Consider the following 22,328-nt stretch of genomic DNA (forward strand, 5'->3'; position numbering starts at 1 on the left):
ATATCATACAATACTTCTTCCTCCCTCCAACCTACCATAACAGTTAGTGAGCTGCCTGTGGCTGCCTTGGAGTACATCCTGTGCATCAACATGTCTCATTTAATAGTCATAATTTCTCATTTGTAAGAGGAAAAGTGCTACCAGCGCTTTCAGTCTCACAAGGGCTCAGACTCACTCAAGGATTCCAGTTTATTATGCACCCAGCTCTGATATCCTCCTGCTCTCTTTGTTTATTAGGCTGCCTTGGTAGAAGGTATCATCCTTCAGATAACACATAAATACTTTCTTGCCAGCTGTTCACTTTTCAGAAGTTTCTCAAGGAGTAGATCATAATTGTATCTCTGTTTTACTAGTTTCTGATTAGGTTCTCCACGTTACTCTGCTAGGAGCACACGGAAAATGGAGCTTTATTAATGCTATTACTCTACAAAAGGCACTGACTACAACGGCAGGGATTTTTAGGCCTATTAGTATTGGTTTCTGAGGTGAACATACCAGTAATTGTTTTAAAATTAGGGGAATGGGCATAGGTCAGTTTGCTGGTCGTTTCTGTAACAGCTTTAAAGTCAAGGTGCAGCCTAAACGCCTAAGAGGGAAAAAGGAGGTGCAGGCACTTTCATTCATTCTGACATGGAGCAGCTGTTTAACAAGACATAATCTTGTTATGAGTTCAGAAGAAAAAGGTAAGGGTAACATCCTACTGATGAAAACTCAGTTTTATAGAGGAATTTAAAAAGGCAGAAAGCAGAGGTAGCCAGCAGACATAGCGGTTTGCACAGCAGAGTGCAAAGAAAGAGACCTCTATCAAATTCGTACCAGTGTAAGTCTCAGGCACAGTGGCAGTGTGCTGCAGGGGAGTTTCCCAGCAGATGTTGAAGCAACTGCCCTTGCCAGGGCAGAGGCTTTGACGTGGATGCAGTGTTGGGTGGCAGATGTAGCCCTTCAGGTCCTGGGTTGCACAAGTTCTGTGGATGAAGACCAATCTGCAATCTCTTTGTTGCAGGGTGCACCAGCTCTCCCAGGAGGCTCTCAGTCTGTCAGTTAAAATGTTGGTGGACATCAAAACTGCAAGGCCTCCTTTTTTATCACTGGGCTTTTGCTGGCTCTTAAGAACATGGACTGAATGTCATGCTGAAGGCCTCAGAGGTCCGCAGTATTTCGATTGAACTAAAATGTCCTATACCCTGTAGTTTTTTAACCTGATCAAATTGAGTAATGAGTCACAGTCTGCTGTTGGTTGAAATAAATTATAATCACAAGTTATGTGATCCCCGAACAGTTTAACCATCCCTGCAGAACTTCTGCATGACTGGGCATCTAAGATGCCTTTATGGACTGAACTCCTTGTCGTAAGTGTAGTTCTGGACAGTCATTGCAGATCAGGAGGGTGACTTGGGAAGACAGCACTACCTGTTTGTGCTAAGGACAGAAGATGCCAATACATAAAGCTGTCAGTTTAGCACATTTTGAAAACCTTTAACTTTCCATTTAAAACACAGTTAAGAGAGGGAGAAAAGGCCAAGCAAGGTACTGTTGAAACCAGTGTTAAAAAAAGCAGCACTTACTGTTTGGAAGATAAAATATATAATCAGGCTTTCAAGAATGAGCACTTAATTGCCTTAAGACTATTATAGAACTCATTGTTAATGTACCTAATCTGCATAAAATCTTTTTTTCCAACTAACTGTTGCAGAACACACCTAAAATGGGAAAGCACAGTCCTCCATCAAAGCTCAACTTACCAAGCCACCAGTACAGATGTCTTGCATTATGTATAATGTGATTTTCTGGTCTCAAATGTCATTAGACGCATATATACCGTGTAGAAGATGGAACATATTTTAGTAATATCTTTTAAAGAGTTATTAAGGAGCAGAGTTTCTCTCCAGAAGCAGTGACAATGGCTCTAGGAATTAATTCACCTGCGGATCTCAGGGTGGTGGGGTTTTTTTTTACAGTGTGTGGTAATTCAGCTTCACTCAGAGGTTGCTTCTTTGGAGTCAGTCTCCGGAGTGTCTTGTGGGTCAGATTCTCCATACAGTACCCTTCCTGCACATTTCACCCAGGCTCTGTGCATTGTGCTGGTTTCTCTCTGTTTTCATGCATTGTTACCAGCAGTTGAAGATTTGGCAAGAATGGATTTCTTCGCCATTTGTAGGTGATGGATCCTTGGGAAGCAGTGCTATATGGTGGTCACAGAATGGAAAGGAAATTGCAGCTTTCTGTTCTGCCACGACCAGCACTTCCTAGAAAAACGATCTGTCGAAGCTGCCTTTCTGTCAGCAGGGGTAGGCAGAGACAGGGTCTGAGCAGAGCAATGCTGTGGTCACGTAATGGGTCACATTATGGCCACACTTCAACTCACAAGGTGGTCTTGGCAGATGGATCCTTCACAGAGGGGTTAGAAACGGGTCTGAGGATCACTTGGCACTCCAGAGGAAAAAAAGAATTTGTGGCTGGGAGGGCACATTGGCAGGCAGCCAGCCACAGGGTTCATTAGCTCATTTTGCTGCTGCCTGGGCAGGGCTGGGGCCTGTCCCGAGCCTGTGGTCACCACAGGGAACATGTGCAGCAAGTGTTGCTTTGCCAGGAGTGGAGATGGTGCTCCCTGATGTGGCCACAGCATTGCTCAGCATGCAGATTTCACAGAATACTGTCGAGTTGGAAGGGACCCACAAGGATCATCAAGTCGAGCTCTTAAATGAACAGACCATACAGAGGTCAAGCCCACAACCTCGGTGTTATTAGCACCAGGCTGTAGCCAACTGAGTTAGTGTCAGCACAGTCATACAGGCAAAAGTGTCTCATGGGAGCAGCTGATCTCAGTGGGAGCAGAGTAAGATATCCAGGTAAAAATGCAACTTTGCTTGTAAATACTTAGCCCATAATAAAGGTGTCTTATCAATAGAGCATTGATTAGTAATGCTATTAGTATTGGAGGATTTGAAATTTTAGGCCTCTCGCAGCTTTCCCACCTCTGATGGATTCCACTGCAAGCACATTTCACCCCTGCTCCTCTTCACTGTGCATCAGTCTAGAGTTTTAATTGGCACTGTTGGACAGAAGGTATCCCCGCCTACAAATTTTCATGGTTTTTAAATCAGGGTTTTCAGAGGGACTGAAATGTAGAAAAGGGAAATTTTATCTTGTTTGTAATTTGGTAAAGGATCTGAAACTGCTTTTTAGAGTGACACTTTCCCTAGAACATTTTAAACCAAGGTTCATACTCTGTATTTGTAAAGCTGCAGTGTTTGCACATAGCATCGACATTCGCTCTAACAAACTGAGATTAAAGACACATCTGTGATTTTCTCCTTACTCTTTTAATTGCACTGTACTTTTAACAGGATTTTGTGTACAAAGTCTCTACTGATACAGTTCATTATCCTCTTTTCCTCCATCCCTTACCTCTAGAAAAGAACAGAAGTCAGAATTTAGGAAAATAATAACCTATTTTATTATACAACCACAGAAACTGGGAAGAGAGAAAGGAGAAGACTATTCTAGATCGAGGGTTGATTGCTAAAATTATTTTAACTACTTTTTAATTGGCAAGCTGTTGAGTTGTTATCATCAATGAAGAACTCATCAGCAAGCAGTATCTAAAGTGGTAAACATTTCTGTTGAGAAATGGAGTTCACGAGGTCTGTAACCATCATCCATATAGTGAAGAATTAAAACTAAGTGACTGGATCACACAAGGATTATCAAGGGTGAGATTTGGAGATAATAGTCTTTGTTGTCCTTTGGCTTTTTCCTTGAAGAAGTTATGGATGCAGGGCAGGAGGCATCTGCACGGCCTCCATCTGCCCTGCTTTGGGGCTCTGCAGAGTGAGGTACTGATCTCTGCCTGGGGACCTTTTCCATACAGATGCAAGACAGGTGCATCTCCCAAGCTTGCTTTGCTGTTAGTCCCTGTTAACAGACTCTGAAGGTCCTCCCCAGTTTATAGACCTCTCATGTAATAGTGGCCACCTTTATAGCAGACCACATATAAAACATCTTTACATTCCCTTGATGCTGATTCATGCTGTTTATAGGGATGGGGGTGGAACAAGTTGTTAAAAGATGAAATTGAAAGCTCCCCTAACTGCTGTATTATCCACCTGGCATTCTCCAAATGCTACTCATTAATTACTAATGCCTCAAAAATCAGAGCAGTTATCCAATTCAAATTATTTTGTATCTCTCAGCGAGAGCATTTCCATTATCTTATAATTTCCCATTCAAACAATTGTTCTCTGCAGTTGTTAAAGGCTCAGACTCCATTCTGTTTCCTCTCATTTGAACCTGTTATCCATGCAAGGGTATTTCTACTCCGTGCCTGTCCTGTCTTCACATTGGTGAAAGTTAGTGTGGGTTTACATTGTAGTTATTACAGATTTACCAATCTGCCCCTCCAGCTTCCCACAGAACTTCATGTGTGCATCTGATGGCAGAATGTGGCCAGTGTATGCCATAACTTTCTTTTTCAGTTGATGATCAAGTACTGAGGGAAGGATTGAACCTGGTTTAGGACCTAGTCTACCCTTGCAATCCTTATACCTGCAGACCTTTCTGTGGCCTGAGCAGGACAGTTCACAGTCACAGTCATACCAAGCCCCAGAGCCAAGCTCTCAGCAGAAGTAATTCCCTTGAGACACCAGCAATAACTTGGCCCCATGGTGGCAAGGCAGGCTGTGTTTCTGGAATTACCAACAATGCTGGTCCTACGTGAGCTGTATATTCAGGAATGATGGGGCTTATTTCTTGGCACATTTGTTCTTCACTTATGTATATTTTCATGCCTGCCAGCACTCTGAAATGTAGACATGGAGTGTTGGGGGCAGGCTGGATGCAGTTTTTCATGCTGCTGACATTAATTGGATGAACAGGCCTTCTCAGAAGGGGCAGTGTAGGAAATGTGTATGGGAAAATGACAAAATAAGTAGTTTCACAGCTAAATAAAGACAAGCGGCTGAAAATGGTTTTTATGGTTTTGGCTTTCATATGTTTCATTTGGGAATCTAAATTATTTTGCACAACAAGTACCAAATTAAAATTCACAACACCTTTCTGAAGATAATTGGTCCTGTCTTGCAGATGGAGGAACAGAGGTCCTGAGGCTATCACTTGAAAATACATCACCTGTTTTCAAGTCCCCAGATTGAGATGCACTTAAACCTAATTCTCAGAAGCATTAAACACCTCCATTTATATTCATTCATTTGGCATTGTTTGTATTTAGTATCTGGAAATCAGATGCATTGTCTCCTAACTTCAGTGGTCAAAATAACTGAAGTGACATGGCAAAGATCACAGATAACTGTAAGACCAGAGTGGGATTGGGACCCATGTCCCCTTGTGCCGCATCCCTTTTTCACTCACTATCTGTTCTTGGATTCCCGGACAAAAGGAAAAGCACATTCTGCTTACTCAGTTTTCCTCTGCTCTCTCGAACAATTGGATATTTTAGAGATGATATTGTTTGGGTTATTGATCAGCTTTATAAGAGTCATTTTACCTTGTCCTTCTAACCATAAAGAATTGTCTTCAGACTTCTGTGATTAAGTTTCTTATTATAGAATTGAAATGAAAATACAGTGAGAACCATTTGTATCACCTGTTTTCCCCCAATGTTTTGGTTTTTTTCCAGCACACAACAGTTTTGCCCTTTGTATTAATCGAGATGAGAACAACACATCATCAGTATCCCAGCAGGAGCTGTGGACTGGCTGCAGTGTGCACCTTCGCTGTTGGCTATATTTTATGGTAAGGGCTGTACATGCTGTGTTTTCACATTGTATTGGGGGTTTTGTACTGCTAAATTTGGGCACATATTTCATTATGGATATAATCACTAACAGATTCACGCTGCATGCCTCGTTTGGTCCAAGACCTGGGCTTTGTCTGGTTTCCCCAGATGCTTATATTTTTAGAAAGTATATGCCAAACCTCACACAACAGGAATTTGTTGAACAATCCCATGTAAGCAGTGGTCTTTCCAAGGGTACATTTTTCAACCTTTTTTCAGGCTAAATGTTTTTCTTGGACCTTAGTTTTATTGCTTAGGGTTTTTGTTCTATCACATAAAATTGAGAATAGGCAAATGATTTCCTGCATCAGTATTTAAGCATCAACAGAAAAGATAGAACACTCTTTTTTCTTTACTAGTTCATAAATTCTTTCTGTAAAATTGATTACAGAATAAGTCAGTAATCCAAACACTCTAAAATTTGTTTTAAGAAAAGAAAATATTTGTGAAAAATTAAACTAAAACAGAAATTATCTTTCTTATACAACATTAAATTAAGTCTTTTGGCACTTTCTAATCAAGCATCTGTCTTGCATGACAGAGTTAATATACTTTGGTGATCCTAGCGTTTTATTTTTCACTAAACCTTTGTTTTATTTACATTGCTCCTTTGATATGATCCATCCTTTATCCTTTCTGCAAATATTCATGACCCCCGTTTACTTCTCATGTTCTTTCTTCTCACCTCATAACAGCCCTCTCAGCTAAGAAGATATTTTCCAAAATTTCCACCAATCAAGTGAGATAAAACTAACGTGAGAGGAACATGGGCTCAAGGCAGTACTATCATATTGCTTCAACTATGCACTTTGTCCCTTCAGTCCAGAGAGAGAGAGAGATCATTATTCATAGACATCCGTGCACACTGAGTGATCATAAAATGCTAATAATCCAGCTGAAGTGGGATGTTGTGTCTCAGGACAACAGTCACATTCTGCCATTTGCTTTTACAAACGTACATACCCTTCTTAAAAAAGAATAATATTTGTAATTGGAAGATAAGGGCAGCCTCATGCAAAAAGGCACATTATTATTCCTGCAGGAAAAAGTTATTACGTTTTTAACCCATATATAGTAATGTTTAGCTGTGATATTTCTTGACCTTCCTCTGATGGTGCCTGGAGACAGGTTGGCAGAGTTACTGTACCTGTGATCTGACCTCCTATGGCAACTCCTGTTTTCTCAAAATCATCTAAATAGACACATGAAATAGTATTTAGTAAGAATATAAAATTGAAACAATCCAGTTCTACAAGTGAAATAAACCCAGAGGTGTCTTAAAATCTTTTCAGAATCTGTTACAGTATCAGTGTGGTACTCATATAGCTTGATTCTGCCTACTACAGTGCATCTGCATCCTGCAGCTACAAGTACAAGGTAAAAGGAAATTGTAGGACTAGTAAAGCAGGAGAAGATGATTCTGCGTTCAGAAATAAACTACTATGCAGATACCCAATCACAGTCTATGATCCTTTGCTTTTGCTGTTTATTGGTTTTGCTTACACAAGTATTATTTTAAAAATAGGTAGGGCTACTTTCAAGTAATTCATCTTTTTCCAAGTTGTGATTTCTCTATAAATGGCCTGAGACAATTGCTTATTCAGCCTAAAGGTTATCCTGCTAAATTCTTCACTTACATCCCATTTCTCCTTCGACTGTTAAGAAAGGAGGTATTTGGGGGAGAGTGGAGGCAGACACAAGCTACGCTGTGCCATCATTTGCAAGTTCTGTGTGAATTCAGCCTGCAGGTGCAGAAGACTCTATCTTCTATCTGCAAACCAAGCCTTGGCTTGATTATATGAATATGTTATATCACATTCACAGGTCGGAAAAATCTACCAGAAAGTATGAAGAGTAAGGGGGTTTTTATCCTTCTCACTCAGGGTATGCCTACCTTTCACAGCTGTGGTTCACTGTCTTTCTGCTGCCAAGTGACCAGATTGAAGTAGAGACCTTAATCACTCAGAGGGCTTGGAATTGCTTAATTCAGATTTACTTCCCGTGTTGGCAGAACCCTCAAGGTTAGCACAAGGGTATTACAATAAGACTACACCTGCAAATGACATAGTTACATACAGCCTGGTAAAACTTCCTTCCTTTGTACCTATGGTTGTCCATGGGTCCTCTGCTGGGGCTTAATTCTCGGTTTATGTTGTTTTAACTAGAAGTTAGGGATCTGCCACTTGAGAATTTGTCTTTTTCCCTATGTCATTTTTTCCCTCAGCAGAAGTGTTTTCACTGCAGCTCTCAGCAAAAGACAGTTGCTAATCAGATATCCTCTATGTTTTGCTCTTGAGTTTTGAACTCTCTTTCCACCTCAGCTGAAACCTTCTTACCATGCTGCGTTTTATGTATCGTGTTGCATTTTGTCCTGTAAAGGAACATACAGCAGGATATTGTTTTGGATTGATTCTGTGAATGCAGTTTTTTCAACTCCAAGTAGAGCAGAGCTTGTTATCTCATATGTGACTGAACCTTTCTCGTATGAAAAAGGCGGTGGAATAGCAAACTTTTATATATTTATTTGGTAAATGACAAAACAGGCAAACAATTCTGAATAGTAACACCGAAACTGGAAGAACATAGCTAAATAACTTAGCATCTCCTGAGCATGATTCAGAGACTTGTTATCCGAGAAACATCCTTTCTTGAAGAGTAAAACATTTTCCTGTTTTTCTTTCTAATTTTTTGCAGTCAGAGAGTATTTGAGTAGGCACACTTAGCTCATGCACTCTCTGTGAGAGGGAGCTCTCCCATGCTCTTAGGGAGTTGTGCTCAGGCCATGCATTCGCAGACATGCATTGCCTGTTGCAGACCATACATGGACTTTCAGGATCAAGGCCATGGGACAAGATAGGAAAGGCCTATTGGCTTTATTTAGCATGGCTTGAAAAAGTCACAGCTTGTATTGAATTGTTAAATCTAGACAGTGCTAAGAAAACCGAAGCGCTTGCCAATACTACCAGAAAATACTGCCAATGGATGTATGGAGTGGTTGTCAAGGAACAGAAAAGAGCCAGAAATGTATTGCTCCTTGTAACAAGAATGACCTCATGGTAACTAATATCAGAGCCTAATATGTCCCTAAAATAAACTGAGACAAATACGTTTATTTAAGATGTTTTTCCCTCTGCTTTTGAGCACTTTAGGATGTCAAAAGAACAGACCCTAAGATCCTCTAGTTGTGCTGAGCTATATGTTTGGGAGCAAAAGACTTGTTCTGCTCTCTTGTTGCTAACTCAAATCCACTAGGATCTGCCTCCACATGTACCAAGCTTGGACTTGATTAATTCTTTCATTCTTTGATAAATCTATTTATAAACTTTCATCTGAATATAAAGTTTCTCTTGAAGTGACTTCAAGAGGGTTCTGTAGATTTGCTGAGGGAGAAGATTTAGATGAGGTAATTTGCTGAGTTCTTCTTGAACAAATTTAAGAAAGGAATGTATGCTGAGGATTTGGAGTGAATTTGAGATTGATTCTGTTAGCCTTGCTGCAGGATTTCCACTAGCAATTCTCCATAGAAGGGAGAGGAAGATCAAAAAGAGCAGCTGTTGGTGCAGACTGTTAGGACAAACCTTGACATTCAGAAGAGAGGGGTGGAGAGTTAGAGAGTGAAACTGGTGAGAATTGACAGTCATATCGATAAAAGAAGAGCATGATTGAGAAACCAGAGGGTTTTTGAGGTTGCTGGTGCTGATGGTGCAGGAGAGACACAACATGGCTCTGCTAAGGTCTGCATGTAGAGAGAGGGTCATGCATGCTTTTGGAAGTGAGCACTGAGAACAGAAGTTCAATAGAGATTAGAGAATCAATGATTAGAGGAAAAAAACAATAAAAAGTCCTGGGGCCAAGTAAAAGCGATGAACTAGAATTATGGGTTAAACAAGAAATGAGTAAGGAAATGTGCAGCTCACAGTTGAGATCATGCAAGTAAGTGGGGAATGCTGGGAGAGGGAGAGAGAGACAGACTTTGAAATGAGAGTGGAAGGCTGATGTAGAGGTGGGTGATAGATGAGACAATGCAGAGGAGGAGAAAAGAGTTGGAGCCAGAGCTGCCCAGAACAGGAAAGAGTAGGAAGAAACAAAAGCAACAGAAATAGGCCAGGAGAAGATAAGTGTCCTCTGTAGCTGACCCAGAAGGAGGGTGGGAGTACAGAAATGCTTTCTTCCGTGAGAAAAGGCTGTATGGACCTGTTAGGTCTGATATAGCCGTTATGGACTGTTACTTTCTGGCTCCGCTTCACCTCCACATCCTCAAATGTTTCAGTCAAAGCAACAGTACAATCACAGATGACATGCATGGGTAATATGTTCTCATTTGTGCAGCTCCTTAAAATATACCTCAAGAAGGCATAGCAACCATTACTATATTTAAAATGAAAAATTATTTATCAAAATAGATGACTTCCAGAGATGACAACACTTTGCAGTGAATCTGCTAAGTTTCTGTCATTCTAGCTACCTGTACATAAACACAAATTTCTGCTAAGCTTTGTTCTTCCCAGAGGATGCCAGCACCATGTCATGCCAAGTATGTTTCTCATGTGACATTATTTGAACTGCAGTTTTCCAGGGCTTGTCTTCTTCTGACTGCATAAGCCACTCCAAAGCAGTAGCACAGTTGTATGACCATGTATTGTTCAGCACCACTCAGATCAATGGTGAAGAATTCGGCGTTAAGAAAATGGAAGAAGAGGGGATGATTGTTGTTATTTCCTAAATGATGACTGTATATTGAACTTATTTTTTAGTCTTTAAAATTTCTAAGCTATGTGCATTCCTGGCGTAGGTGATTTAGACTTGGCTGGCCATTGTTATAAGAAGCCCAGAATCTTAATGTGGCTGAGATCTTAAGAATTCTGATTAAATGCAGAACAAGCTACCCTGTGTTTTTGTGGGGGTTTATGAAAATGTGCCTCACATCAATCAGTATTAGAAACCAAAAGCAGAACAAATTTGGTGTGGGTCATTGTGCTCCGGTCCTTGAAAGCGCAGGATTGGTCATATTCTGTAACCACAAATTATTTGTTTGTTCAAGTTTTGAGTGACTCAGCTGCTGTAAGTCCATCAACTCCTTTGGAAGGCATTCCACAGTTTAATAGCTCCGGGTAAAGTTCTCACTTTTTGTGGAGAAGGAAAAGAATTATGCTAGAAAAGATCATGGAATAAAGGTGTAGAAAATGCCCATATTCTGTTGTTTGCTAAAGAGTAGCCACAATGAGAACTGGTCTAGGATTTGTCTGGGTCCAAAGATTCAGCCTTCCTTTGTGCCAGTCACTGGAAATATGAAGAGCACTGAAAATCTGGAAAAGGATTTGCTGCTGCAAGAAGTAACCAGAAAGGAACTGCCATAGTAAATCACAGTAGTCATGTATCCATGCTCCAGCTATAGCTAATGTCAGATACTTCAGGAGATTTTAGCAGGCCATTATGAAACAACCAGCCTGCAAGGGAAGTTTTCTTCCAAAACTTATGTCAAAAAGTAGATGCTTGGATCCTTTAGTCTTGGTGGTTTATATACTTCATACACTTTGAACTCTAGGCATAACTGTACGTGTTCTTATTGCTTGTACAGTTTCCAGACTTCTGAGACTTGCTAGAGTTGCATGATGTGGCCTAGAGAAAAGGAGTGAACTAAGTAGACTTCCAGACTTGTATACTTCAAAACTGGTTTGAATGTCTTTATTTCAGTGATGTCTCACTGAAAGACAGGCTAGAGCATTCCAGGGGTATTATTCCAGAGCATTCCAGGTATCATTCAGAGAGATATTTCCATTATCATATTTGAATTTCTTGTCTCTGAGTTCTGTTGAGAGGATTCTTCTGTTACGAGGAAGAGAATTGGCAGCTCTTCAGACTTTTTATGTCATGCATTATTATTCTGTGTCCTCTCATCAATTGCTCTTGAAAAGTTACACAGCCCCTTACCTGATAGTCCTTGTTTCCAGAACACATAGTACTGATTGTTGATGGCTGCGGACTATGATGAAGGACTCAAATTGGGCAGGAAATGGTTGGAGACTCTCTCATAGTCCAGACCACAAAATGCTGACGAGCTGTGATGCCTGAGAGCAACCATTATGAAGGGGCAACCATTTTCTGCAACGTGTCCTATTGCAAAATCTATGGGGTGTCATGGTTATCTGCCTTTATATCCACACGGTGAACTTGATTCTACCAGGACTAAGGTTTTACACATGCTCTTGTAACAGCTGCATTACTTAAAGTGACAGGTAGAGTAGTTTTCTTCATTAACAAAAGAGCTATAGCCAGAGAAGAAATGTATATGTATCTTCTCTGCATAGTTTTAATTTTCTCCTGATTGCTTTGATAGGAGAGATATACAACATCTCACTGTATAGTAAGTGAAAACCAGCTACAAAGTCAGATTTTTTGACAGATTTGTTAAAAAGAAGCAATATTGTGCATTTTCAAATAGCTTTTTCTGATTTCTACACCAACTGGTTGGAAATTTCTGAAAATCACCACTTTTTTTAACAGGCATTTTAATTTGAATACAATGTGTGAATATTTCCATTCCTTCTCCTTTTACTAACAAATGTCTGAATGAGCTCGATGACCTGTAACATGTTCATCTTTGGAAACACATGGTTATGTCTACATGGGCTGCTACAGTACCAAATCACAGGGAGGTTCAAGTTAATTTTATCTTCTCAAAAGTAGCTAGTCCAGTTTTTACTTAAACTTTTGCTCCTCAGTTTATTTTTATCTAAACGGTCCATTTTTTATATGTGTTCAATAACAAGGTCTTCAAATGGATCTAGATTTGCACTCCTAAGTAAATCTTAATGCATGCTTCCCTGTGTTTAACTAATAATGAGGTTGGACAGGAATAATGACTACTAGAACTGCAACATTAAAGGCATTCATCAACATTAGTAATCAGCAATCTTGTGTGGAAGCTTTAGGCAAATGGTTGATCAACCCTTTATTGTGCAGCCTTGAGATGGCTTGTATTCTAGCAGGAACTAAGAAAGGCCATCAGGTGAGGTTTCCATGGCAGCAGTCGTCCCTTTACTGCTCCCATTTGTAGTATAGACAATGCAGGAGTAGTCAGTGTGTCACTGCTCAGTGGAGAGAAGATAATATTACTCCATCCCAATGTAGGGAGCAGCATGTTGCAGTTCATTTTAGGAAAGATCAGGTGGCTGATCAGGTGGTTTTGTGACTATTGTCTCCAAAGTGATGCTCGGTACCTCTTGTACTCAAAGCAGGAGTTCCTACAGTGTGACTGCACCAGGGACAGGCATACAATAGCAACACTGTGCTCAGGAGCATTGTCACCACGCAGGGAAGGGGCTCCTGTGCTGGGCAGCAGGGAGCAGAGGGCATGAGCTGTACTCAAAAACTCTGAACTAACCAAAGATTGCTGACATTCAGGAGCTCATCAGTGACTCATTGGTTGGATTTAGAAAAGATTTCCTCTTTCGAGCATAAATGCATTCTAGTAAATGCCACTTCTACTTGTTTTGTGAAGTTGGCTATATAGCTGCAATTTAGAAGGTCCTTTGAAAAGTCTCTCTGTAAAGGTGCTTTATAGCACTGGGCAGTTTCATCACACCAGAGAAAATAAGTGAAAAACAAGACCGGCTCTTTTTCAGTCTTTGTCTTTGGAGCTTGTTTTTCACAGAATGATCATAAAACAAAAGCAGTGAAACTGAAAACTGTTAGGTGATAATAGACATTTCCTCGCTAAGCCAGCCTCATAGTAGGGGACAGCTCATTGCCCTCTACCCAACTGTCTCATCTTTTTCTTTGATCATGGAACATGGTGTCCCCTGTTACCATGAGTTACACAGGAACACTTTATTTTTTCGTAGATAACCTTAATCTTGTCAGGTTAATTCTGTCACAGAAGAATATTGGGGAAAATAACTGTAAAGTACAGAGATAATTTTCCATATGTGAACTGATTTGGAGAAAGGGGTTTTCATCTGCATTTAGATCGTGCAGATTAATTTACTGACACGTGTAATTTCCTATGTGAAGTGTCTAGCTGTTAAGGATTTGGCTGTAATAAAAGCTTTTCCAAGGAGGAGGGAAGGTATGACAAGCATGTACATTTCAAGGGTGATGGAGAATCCTTTAACAGGGATTCTGTACTCTCTCTGTGACAGAATTTTATTTCAGTTTTGAGTGGACTTCTGTATCTCTGCCCTTTAGGAGCCTACGACTGCTGATCTAGTGATCAAAAATCTTTCTTAAACAGATAGAAATACCAGCAAGTGAAGCAAATCATATGGACATGGAAATCCCCTTCTGTAATGGGGATTGCAGGTGCTCCAGCTGTGCTTCACTGCGAGCTTCTCTCTCAAATTTCCAGGTCAGAAAGGAAGAGATTTACATTCTTGAAGAGAGCCCAGCAGAGCCCCAGCCTGTCTCCACTGAGCACTTTACCCAGTTAGCCTCTGTGATGTTTGCTCAGTTGTTTGCCAGTATTTGCTTTTCTTAACTTCCACCTACTGGAACATATGGACTCGCTCTGCTCCCTCTGACTTCATCACTCACCATGTCAGATCTCAACACAAAAGCTACTACATCAGAGGGTACAGGTGTTCACTACAGTCACACACAGCAAAACCACATACCTCAAGTGCTGCTTCAGGCTGCACTGCAGTAAAGCTGACAGTGTCTATTGGATTAGTGTACCAACAATCTTCTCTGTAGCTGAATGCTAAAAATCTGTGTCACCTGCAAACCCCCATCAATACTTTACTGTGGAGTAATTGATTCTGGAGCTGGGCACCACTTTTGAGGTGGGTTTTGGTTTGGTTTTTTAAAAAAAATGTTTATCCTACCTAGAGAAAAATTATTAGATTCTAAATGGTACCAGGTAACTGAAAGAGGAACAATCCAAAAGACATTTGCTAAAGAAATTATTCTCTCAAAGAGAAACTGAACCACATATTTCTGGCAACCCCAAAAACTGATGCATTTGCCATGTGTAGTGAGGAGAAGCATCAGAAACACATAAATGTGTGTGAAATGAAAATAGGCTGCTGCCGAAAGTAGGGAGTGTTGATCTGTGTAGGAGAGCTTGTAGAACCCTGAATGTTCTTAGGATAAAGAACCTGCCTGGAACAGAGGCTGCTGCAGTTTCCGGCTTTGGCTCAAAACAGGGGTTTCCTCGCAAATATAAATGCAGCAAGGAAATACCTGCCTACATCAGAAATAAAAACTGGCCAACTGCTCATAATAAATTTAAAGCAAAGCAGCAAGGATGTGGGAAATCAGTCATAGTTTCATCATCTGTGATGTCTGTTCTGGGTGGATGTCATCCAGATGCTCCAGTTCAGTTGCAACTTGCAGGCCTTTCAAATAATTGCTATTTGGGTTACAGTAGCTAAGCTTATAGGGCAAGCTACGTTTGAAAAAACAGGGTTGTAAGAGTCTGTGCTTGTTACTTTTGTTTTGTTTCAGGGTGTGCTGGATTCACCATGTTACAGGAGTGTGGGTGTACCCGCTTCTTGAGCATCTCAGCCCAGGTGTCAAAATAATCTTTTTTACAGCTGTAACCATAATTATTAATATATTCTACTTGGTGGGAGAGGTCCTGAACAACTACATCTGGGATACACAAAAATGTGAGTATTGTTTTAGGAATATTGTCTCATAAAGTACATGGTCAGGACTTGAGGATGTTTCTCTGAAAGTCTAGAAGGTTTTAAGCTGGCTAAAACAAAGGAGAATGACAGAAGTTCCACTGAAACATCTTAGTGGCTTGCCCTTAAAAGCAGCCGGATTAAGAAAATGGCTGCTGAAAAGCCTGATGAGCTATGAATATGTATTCTTTTTTATAACTTACAACTAATTTAAGAGCTCTTGGCAATTACCTGGGAGGCTTACAACCCACTTACTAGCCGATGAACCCATTAAATGCAACTAGAATAAAGTATCATTCTGTGTGAATGCTGTTAATGGCAAGCTTAGACTTAGAAATAAAAATATACTTTTTTGGTATTTTCAGGTAGAAGGTGTTTTCTACTTATAAATTTACTCAGAGAAAATGAACATGTTCTTGTCAGTAAAATAATAGGAATGAAAGATCACCTTAGTACAGGGTAAACTTAACTGTGCAGACTCTCCATCATCCTGCCTAGGCCACCCATTGCAGAGGAAAGGAAAAGGGAAAATAAGACAAACACAAGATTAAAAGTAGGTTCCTTTAATCTAGGAAATATGTTTCTCATTTATCAAATTGCCTGAAATAAGCAAACAGCATTCATAATCACTGCTCTGACAAATCACAACTAGAGTGAAATAAATTCACATGGGAGTTGATTGCACATACAAATCTCATTTAGCAACTCCTTCAGTACGAGGTAGAATGTAATGGCAGAAGCTCAAAGCAGTTTTACTTGCCATTTGTTCATATTAGTGCCCAGGTGTAAAGTGTCTTTTTCTATTTGCCTTAGAACCAGCTATCCTAATGGTTACAGTCTTCAAGACTGGTATTCAGTCCACAGTTTGATGTCACATTCACATTTATCTAACTTCTGTGAGTTAATTTGGGAAAGATATTTCTAAAAAAGGCAGCTGCAAGGAATTATTTCACTTGACCTAAGTCCTGTATGAAGAATAATAATGTGGTAAAGAATCACATGTTTTTAGCAAGTCCATGAATAAGTAGATGTTGGAAAATCTGCTGCACTATTCCAAAGTATGCAAAATCCCTCGTTCTTGTGGCCCACCACCCTAGAGGAGCTAACATCAATTGGGTCGTTCCTCCAGATTTTTTCAAGGTTCACCATGGCCTTATTGTCCTCTCCCTCATTCCATCCTTGGGATAAAGAGTATTGATCCAGAGTCCTTTGAGGCTCAAACACTTGCAAAATGGAAAATGTCATGAGTCACCTGCTCTTTTGCTGTGCTTGAAACACTTTGCACGAACCTAACCTGAAGTGTGTGGCAGGCACACCACTAACAGCAGATGTAAAATGATGCCAGTCTGTCACTGTGTGACACTTGGGAAAATATTATTTGAAAACTGTACATTTAAAAGAGGCTTTTGAGCAGTAAGCCTGCAAATCAAAACAGTCTGCTATGAGAAGATTTCTGGGGTGAGAAGGGGTTGGTTTGGGTTTGGATTTTTTTTTTATTTTCCTCTGGAGATGCATTAAATAAAACCTCACTACTGACAAAATGATTTGCAGTTAGTTTTTCCAAGTTAAACCACAAACATGGTAGGGAAGGAAAAATTTGCCCTTTGTACAAGCCAGTGTCTGTCCACAGTTTTGAGGGTATCTGCGTTCCTGCCAAAGTATTTGATGCATCTGCAGTAGAGTGCTTCAGAAGAAAGGAAAGAGGCGTTTTCAAAAAAGCAAATAAAACAGCTTTTAAAACTGTTGGGAAAGTTCCTTCCAGCAGAAAGCAGAAGACTCAAGATTGGCTCTGGAGCAGCCTTGTAAAGCCACGGTAATCTTTTGGCCCTGCCTCTTGTTTTGGTTGTTAAACCTTCAACTGTGGCTCTCCCATTACATTAGTTTGCCAGCAACACCCAGGGCCATTATATTTGGGCTGCTGGAAACATGCAGACCCATTTGTTTCTGTGCTGTTTCTTTCAGCAAGGCGGCTCTGCTGTTGTGCTTTCTAACTGCAGATGGGTCTTATTGTTTCCTGTATTGGAATTAATTATCTATGTTTTTAAAGTGATTTTTTTTTGTACTTACCACCTGTGCATATTTTGCACTAGCAGGTGATCTTACTTGTGACTGGATTTTCCTCTCAGCATTCTCAAACGTTGTTTCTCTTTTGCTTTCAGTCCTTAGAAGTCTTTCTTTTCCAGCATGCAGCAGGCCTGAAAACCTCCAAAAGAAATATTTGTATTTGAGATGTCTGGCAGAGAGGGCTTAGTCAGAAGAACAATACTTTTGTCAGATACCAATAGTAATTCATTGTCCAGGAACAGGCATATGAAATAGCTGAATGCTTTCATTGCCAGAAAAAACACAATCTTCTGCCCAGCCCGGACTTTGCTCAGCATAGCAAAGAGACAAGTCCTGCAGCTAGGCTAAGTTCTTTAAGGAGCCCTAGACTCAGCTCAGCTCTCCTGATATTACTGAAAGTCACAGCCATTACGAGAAGAGAGAGGCACCCTCTCAGCAGTAATTGTTCTCTTGAACTCTCAAAAAAAGGAGATAAACTTGCAAATATTTAAAAAAACAATGTTGAAATGGAGGGGGGCTTAAAATTACCGAATTCTGAAACACAGCTATTAAAACTTTCCTTCAAACTAAGTTTGCTGCTTAGCTTCAGCTTTAGTAGCATCTACTTTAATTTGCTTGTAGGTAAGCGGAGGAGGTGAGGGAATTAACTGTTCCCAGACCCCTGCAGCCGTCAAAAGCTGAGCCTGCGGCAGGGGGTTAGGCTGATTGATTTGAGAATGGGAGGCAGGGAGGGAGGAAGGGAGGAAGGACTGTGCAGTTTATTACTGGACAACCACTGCCATCAGGTGTGCAGATGCTCTTTTTGTTCACAGCAGGTGAAGTAACACATGCAAGAGCATATGAGCAAATACAGGAGAAACAACGTCAAGAAAGGGAAAAGAAAGACTAATGCATTAAAAGAACCTCTCAAAGTAAGCCCTTCATTCATTGAGAGATTTTTAAAAGCTGTTCTCCGTATGTTTTCAGGTATCGAAGAAGGAAAAGAAAAGCCGAAATTGGAGTGAACAACAAGAGGCAACATAGAAGATTGTTTATGGCTCCATGGAAGATTTCTCATCCCCAACAGAGGTCGCCATGGAGAGGAATCTTTGGAAAGGAGGAAGTTTAATGGGCCCTCTGTTCAGTGCAAGGATATTTTTGGATTTTATATGGAGGGAAAATGATTTTAGCTAAAAATAATAATATCATTTCAACGTTCATTCCTATTTCTCCATGCTTGCATGTGACATACACATATAAGATGTATATTTATCTCCATGGCATTCTCAATGTGCATTTCTTGAATCAAATAAGTCATTAAATCATTAAGTCATTAGATCACTTCTGCCAAGAAGAACGAGTACATTCTCTGTATTGTTTGAGAAAAGCTTAACCAGATAGGTCTAATGCAGGGAAACAAAACAATTCTATATATTTCAAAGTACAGCATACAAGCTAATTGCATGAATGTATCTAAAGAACAGTTCGGTTTGACTGAAATATCAATGTAACACTATGTAACAACTGCCTTAAATTTGTGATGTTAATAATTTTATCAGTCTAGTAAAATCTTATTTGTGGTGTTAGAATATCTTCTTAAATAGGCCTAAATAAAGAACAAATTATCCTTGCATTTCTGTTTCTTCATGCTGATTCTTGAAATTCTAGATGGATTGATGGCATTTGAATGATATATTTTCAGGTTTTCCAGTGTCAGCTGTAGATTATCTAAATTCTACATAAGGATTTTTCTTATTATCATAGTACAGCATGTGATTCTGCATTTTCAAGTTGTAAGTTCTCAATAGATGGGCTGAGCTGCTAGTGTTGTACCAAAGAGAGCATTTAAGCCTTGCTTCAGGAAGGCAGGTAAGCAAATGTTTAAAGAAAAACATATGCCTGTTTGAATTAGGAATTCAGTTGCAAAATACTAGTGATTGTTTAAATTTTACATGATTCTGCTTAATTATTAGACAATCAAGAAGGAACTCTAGAAGGCACAAAAAAATTGAAATAGAACTAAAATAAAGTGAGAGAATAATTTTCAGCAAGATGTTATTTGTTAAAAAAGTAGCTTTAAGATTCAAATATCAGTATTCATATTGCATATTTGTTCATTAGTGTATTTAGATATATTTATTTTAACATATGTAGAGCACTTCAAATATGGATAATGTTAATGTATTATATTTAGTAACAGGATTTCTGCAGAGTTTTAATCTGATTCAGTGATGTTTCTGCTCTGCAGTAGCTCTGGGGAAGACAGATCTCATGCAACTCATTACCTGCCTCCATAGTATTTTTAAAATGTATTTATTTACAAACTACCATAGGAAACAGTGTAAGTTCAACAGTATGCTTTTTTGTTTGTTTCCTTCAAAAGTAAGACTTTTTGATATTATTGTGATGATATTGTCTTTGTCTGTCTGTCTGTTCTCTCAGTAATTTTTAACTTGTTGATCAAAGTTGCAAAGATTTCAAAGCTAAGCAAGTTACTAGAAAGTTCATGGAAATAAGGGGCCAGATAAAAAAGGAGCTTCTCTGATGGTCCTACAGAGGGAGACGACGGGACACATAAAACCAGCAGAATTTGGGAGCAAAATTGCTGTAGCCATGTGGTCTTGCATCAGGGATATTATGTTCTGCTGTTCCTGAGCTGTGCATTACATATGAACAGTAATGCTGCAGCATGATTACTTGGTCCACAGATAATTGGTTGGAGGCGGTGGTAAGATGTCTATTATTTGCAACAGGCTTTTAAAACTCAGGAAGGAAAGAAGGCATGGATTCAGTCATGTTTAGTGAGCTAGGAACTGTTTAAAGTCACTGCCTCTGAAAGCTGTGGTAGCACATGAAAGTAGTGGTGGACAATGAATGTGCTAGGGGATCTGGCTGTACTTTTCAGCAGCAGTAACTGTAGTTTAGGGTGGGAAGCCCAAGGCACAAACCCTGTTGACTTTTTTGTCATATGAAGAATTTGCATAACGTATGTTCTGCTGTTAATCTGGGACATTTTTATTTTTCAAATTTCATTTCAGGGAAATTGTTTCCTTCACAGAATTCAAGAATTCATTCTAGTGGAAAGAATGTGTTAAATAAAAATCAGAAGTGCCAAAATGCCACACAGCTGTACGCATTCTTCTAGAGCACACTCTGATCATGTCTGCTGTATATATTTTACCACTGAATACTGAATGTCTGAGCCCTCAATAACTGGCGTTTATGGAAAGATTCCTCTTTCTCGGCAAGTTTTGCACCTTTTCAAGATAGATTTTTTTTCTAGTACCATGTCATTTTATGCAGTATTGGAAATGTCATAAGAATATAAAGAGAACAGAAGTGTCAGAGATCAGAATTGCCTAGATGAATCCATAGGTGGGTGTCCAAGTGAAGGTACCCTTTCAGAGGTACAGCATAGGGACACTTAAAGTTGTTATCCCTTGTATCTGTGAATTTGTGAGTACTCAGCACCTCAAAAAATAGACTGCCAAGCTCAGTTAAGCCCCTGATGTTAGCCAAAGGCAATATATGCAACACAAAATGTGGCGGGTTTCATTTGGTTTAAGGAAATGTATAGTATTCCAAGAAGGTTCAAATTCAGTTTGTCTTCTAAAATCTCAAGAAGTTCTCTACCTCCTGTGAACTTTAAGCTTAAAGTCAAAAACATTTTAAAACATTAAATCCAGCCTCTGATGTATGAACCATGATATAAATAACTTGAGGGCCTGTGTACCCAGAGAGCACTCTTCTAGACTGTGTTCATTCCCTTTAGGATTACACAATCCATCATTCTTAAGAAAGATGATGGATGAATGATGACCAAAGTAAAAGTCACTTGTAAACTTAACAAATTTCAACCATCTTGGCTGAAATTGTCCCTGAAAGGGAAAATTTCTCCTGGGGGAGCTATTTTTTTGGTGGAAAACTTTTTGTCAGAACAAGTCATCTATTTCCAAGTGCAAGTCTATGAAAAAAAAAAGTCTGGAAGACTTTTCTCTACTTTTGCTGTGGAACTGAGTCTTTGGAAGAAGGACAGCATTTATGTTAGTAGTGTTTCTGAACTTATGGGGAATATATGTTCATCTTTGTCCAAATTTTAGGGAAAAAAAAAACCACAAACCTGCATTTCCCTGTATTGCACAGGTAATTCTCTAGAGTGTTTATCAACTTCAGGAATGATCTGTCTTGTCACTGAATAGGATTTTCCCTACCATCCCTGATCTGTTGACTCTCTCCATGCCTGACTACCCAACACACACACCAAAATGGGGACCCCAGCTTTGCTTCCCATGTACTGTTAATACCTCCGCAAAGCTGATGTAGATAAAGCTGCCTAGACCAAATATGAGGGAAGCAAAGCTTTGATGAAAACCTGAGCAATGAGAATAGGTTTTAGATGGATAAACTAAGTGAAAAAAACTCTAGCTTTTCCCTTGAGAACTGCAATAAAATTAAATTAGTAATGTTTCTTATGCCATAGCTGTAATGATAAACCATGTAGAAAACTGTGCAAAGGAATCATTAGTTTTGTTGTCAGAGAAGAGCATAGCATGCAGTAAATAAGGCAGGCTGCCACACCTTGAACCACAAGGAAAAGACAAAATACAGTTTCATCGTTCAGTAAGCACCATCCGTCATGAATGAGGCACAGGAAAAAATATTGTGGGATCATCTAATTAAAGGCAATGTCATTATTCATACTCAAAAGGGGCCAAATTAAGGTTGAACAGACGGCCCAAATGCTCACTCTTCAGTGCCCAACTTTCCAGTCTTAAAAATATTCTACTGACTTAGTAATAGAATGCAAAAAGGGGGGGGGGGGGGGGGGGCGGGGGAGGATTTTTTTTAAGGTTGGTTAGAAAGTC

At 39.7% G+C, this 22,328-nt stretch overlaps 1 protein-coding gene across 5 annotated transcripts in view; it reads left to right on the top strand.

Moving 5' to 3' along the window:
* Positions 1–19,096, top strand: part of AIG1 (androgen induced 1) — a 123,066-nt gene extending 103,970 nt beyond the window's left edge. For 2 of the 5 annotated variants that reach the window (XM_051801619.1, XM_051801621.1), the window contains exons 4-6: positions 5,636–5,751; positions 15,239–15,402; positions 18,451–19,096. In XM_051801619.1, coding sequence (XP_051657579.1) covers positions 5,636–5,751; positions 15,239–15,402; positions 18,451–18,488 — 318 coding nt within the window. In that variant the 3' untranslated portion in view covers positions 18,489–19,096. The remainder of the gene's footprint in view (positions 1–5,635; positions 5,752–15,238; positions 15,403–18,450) is intronic. The other 3 variants (XR_007906934.1, XM_051801620.1, XM_051801623.1) reach the window with 3 other exon arrangements.
* The last annotated feature ends 3,232 nt before the right edge of the window (positions 19,097–22,328 follow it).

Source organism: Manacus candei, unplaced genomic scaffold (genome assembly GCF_025592945.1).
Source record: "Manacus candei isolate 608988 ecotype Guabito, Panama unplaced genomic scaffold, ASM2559294v1 h1tg000052l, whole genome shotgun sequence".
NCBI classification, from domain to species: Eukaryota; Metazoa; Chordata; class Aves; order Passeriformes; family Pipridae; genus Manacus; species Manacus candei.